Raw genomic sequence first — 3,776 nt, 5'->3', positions numbered from 1 at the left:
CATACACATGACAAAAGTCTATTTTCAAACTGACTTTTGTCGAAGAAGCCAGTCCGAAAATTCATCCAATGAGACAAATGCAATGTTGGGGTTTTCAGCAGTGGCTGAATAAGTGGTTGCTGGACGCAATAGTTTGGCAGCGAGGATTACCCCATCTATGCTGTTTAGTGCGGATTGATGGATCTCTCTTGTGTAGCCCCATGGCCAAATTCTAAACATGTATGGCCAGCTTAAGAGACACAGATTCTCCAGCAAGCTCGTCAGTGGCAGACAGTCACCAAGGGGCCCCTTTAAGACCAATTTTTGGGCATCTCATTCAACTATTGGCCAAATAAAAAGTCAAAGTCTTATTCATTGTGTATTAATTGACAGCTATACATAACTGAGCTGTGTCCAGGTCTATGACACAGCAGGAGGGGTTCCAGCGCCCATCTGACTGACATCTAACAAAAATGGGCCCTTAAATCCTAGAGGGCCCGTGTGCAGCTGTACAGTCTCCACAAATGACATGCCTGCTCTTGAACATGGTGGTGAAGAGTAATGTACAGACATGAAGCTCTGTGGTCATTGGGGTGGTAAAATAAAAGTAGCTAAGAGGGCATGTGAATGAAAGCTCTCTTTGCTTATGGCAGTATAAAACCGTTCTGATAACTTCCTGCAGGTATTTGCTGAGCTATGCATTGGTTTCAAGTCACCTGTATGTTTATAGTCCCAACTAAAGAACCATTAGTCACTTCTTCCCCTTATCACTGAACAGCCCCTGCACATGACTCTTAAGCACAAGCCTTGAGTAATCTTTTGTTATCAGTGTGGGTTACTGTTTCACAAGCAGGCTGAAAAGCAAACACTTAACTCTTTCCGTTGAAACTCATGTTATCATTTACTCATGACCTACTTCATACAACATCTCATTTAACTAATTGAACATTTAGAAGAGTACGTGGGCTGATATGATTGACATGTCAGCTTAGTGGGATTTGGGTGCCTATACTTTGTTTTTGGGGCACCTTTCTAAAACATGCTGAACCACAATGCATGGTGCAAGCTCCAACAGACGCATTTTGGGAGCTATTATAAATGAATGGTACTGCAGCAAAGGCACCGGTGAGAACAGGGGTTAATGTTGCTTTCCAAATCCTACTGCTTCTTCCATTCAGTTTTATTTTATTTATCTATTATCTTAAACTGCTTGAGAGAATAAAGTTGCAGAGGACGCATCAGTTATGGCAGAGAAATGCTGTCTCTAGGACACCTGAGGGCTAGTTCATAGCAGCCACAGTGCGTTCTGGCACAATTGTGGCTGGAACGCGCTGGATTGCGTTGCGGCTGGCTCACTTTGTTGTGGGGCTAGAGGGGGGCGTGGTGGTGCATTGAAGTGAATGGCACCGCAGCCACGCCCTCCGGCCGCAATGCGAAGTTCACACCAGCCACAATGCGTTCCGGCCACAATCGTGCCAGTCTGAAGTCTCAAGAGCAAAGCTGAGTGCAGTGTAAGCATACGCATATCACTCATGAAGTTACTTATTTCTTCAGTGTTCACGGGAGTTACTATTCACAGACATTATAACAAACACCAACAGAACTCCAAAGGCTGGATGCTCTGATTTGGTTTCATTTGGTTGAACTGTAGATAAAAAGTGTTGTGTTTGCACACGGTTCTGGATACAGTCAAAATGTTATTTATTTATTCAAGGCATAAACCAGATATAGCAGTCCTGTAGGTCGTTCCAGCCCAGATCCGTAGCTAGCTCCTTTTGCGTTCGATGCAAGAACAGAAAATTGTGCCCCCCAACAGACGTGTGATGTCACCCGACGCCACACACGCGCGGCATCATGTGATGTCAAGGTCCCCGCCCCCAGGATGGGGCGCGCATGTGTAGAATGCGCTGGTGGCCAAATCCAAAATAGCATACAATTTGTTTCGTTTGACGAAATTAATGAAAACATTTTTAGTTTCTGTTTATTTCGCCCGAAACAAATTTTTAGTCTTTGCACATGTTTAATAATATGTGTGCATGAGTGCGTGTGTGGTTTTTTTTTGTTTTTTTTACTGTTGGGGCCTCCGGGGAAATATTAGGGGTCAGACCTCTGACATTTCCCTTTTGAAATATAAAAAGAAATTGAGTCCTTAATCTCTTTTTCTTCAGCCTCTGTTCTAAATGAATGGAGGACACTCAGTACAGAGGCTTCCCAATTTATTCCCGATTTATTCCGAAACTGGTGATAGTAAAATATTTTACTATATCATCCAGTTAGCACTGACACTTCAGGATGGCCGAGTAGTGAGGAGAGAAAGAGCCGCCAGGCCGAGCAGCTCTCTCCTCACTGCTCGGCCATCCTGGATGACATCTCCCTCTTCCGCCCCCCCCCCCTTCCCCGCCAGCTTCAGCGCTCCATTTTTCATCTGATCCCCGCTGCCTCTGCCCATACAGGCAGGGGAGAGCAGCGGGGATCCGAGGAGAAGCTGGAGCCTGTGCTGTCCCTCTTCTCCCTGCCGAACCATGGCTGTGTTGGCCACCTGGTGCCCCTGTTGCCATGGCACCCTGTGCCCGCCATGGCAACAGGAGCAAGGGGGCGCAGCCAGGTCGGCCCTGGCTGCGCTCCCTATCAGCTGAGCCTGAGGCAAGTGCCTCACTCGCCCCATGGTAGCTACAGCCCTGTTCCAGCAAAAAGAGGCCTTAATCTTAGCATGATTAAAGCCTCTTTGGCCTAAAACACATTAGCAGGACTGCTGTATTTGGTTTTATGCCTTAAATAAATAAAGAAGATTATAACTGGATCCAGAACAGTGTGCTAACACTTTTTTTCTACTGTGCACCAGTGTTCCATGGAGCTACATCGGAGGAAGGAGGTATAGCACTCACTGTGAGTCTATCATTTGGTTGAATTCTTTTTAATGTGGTACGGAATCTAGTGTACACTGCCCCCTGCATCTCCCAGTACATCCTAGGTCTACTAAATATCTGTTAAGCTCACCACACACATTATAATATAATTGTACAACCTCCTATAGATTTACCAACATAGATGTAGTGCAAGAGCCTGCCTGATTGGATATAAATTGATTGTATAGATTAGGTAGGTCCTCATATTACAGAGATCATACGGTATGGTGGTGAGCATTACAAAGATAAACACATTCGAGAGCTACTTACATGTTTTGGTGTACTGTCTTCATGGCCTTGGCAGCGTAGCCCATGTTTTTCAGCACCTCGGTGTTGGTATGGGAGTTTTCTAGTGCTTCTCTCTGGAACTCAATGGTGGAGAGGGTGCCATCAATCTGCGTTAACTGTTTCTCCAATCTCTTTTTTCTCTTAAGAGCCTGTAATGCAGCTGAGCAAGAGAAAAGACCTGTTATGAGGACTCATTCAGACCAAAACAATGTATCCGATCATCTACAGGAACAATTAAAATTCCTAAAGGAAAGCTAAACCCAAGAAGAGAAATGTAATATATTGCAGCCTACCAGTCCTGGTAACATAACTACATTAGTATTCCTTTTTTTTAGGCTAAGTTTTTTTTCTGCAAGTACCAAAAATACTTCTTGATCCTGCCAGAAATCAAGGGACCTTGTACTACACAGATATCTCAAACAATGTTATAAGCGTTTCAAGTTATCTTATGTGGACTAGAAGACCTCACTTTTTGTGTAATGGAGATGAGGAGAGGAGGGGTTGTTTGTAGTCCAAATCAGGAAAGCAGGCTAGGGTGACAATGCCACTACTCCCTAGATACAGTGCAGAGAGTGAATGTTCTCACCCTAGGACAGGATATGT

The 3,776-nt window shown here is 44.7% G+C and overlaps 1 protein-coding gene across 1 annotated transcript in view; it reads right to left on the bottom strand.

Moving 5' to 3' along the window:
- Positions 1 to 3,776, bottom strand: part of CHMP4C (charged multivesicular body protein 4C) — a 27,065-nt gene that overhangs the window by 7,255 nt on the left and 16,034 nt on the right. The window contains exon 2 of the mRNA XM_018567993.1: positions 3,156 to 3,333. Coding sequence (XP_018423495.1) covers positions 3,156 to 3,333 — 178 coding nt within the window. The remainder of the gene's footprint in view (positions 1 to 3,155; positions 3,334 to 3,776) is intronic.

This window comes from Nanorana parkeri, unplaced genomic scaffold (assembly GCF_000935625.1).
Source record: "Nanorana parkeri isolate BGI_ZX_2015 unplaced genomic scaffold, ASM93562v1 scaffold1126, whole genome shotgun sequence".
NCBI lineage: Eukaryota > Metazoa > Chordata > Amphibia > Anura > Dicroglossidae > Nanorana > Nanorana parkeri.
Note: the sequence above shows the minus strand (reverse complement) of the source record. Positions and strands in the feature narration are given on the sequence as shown.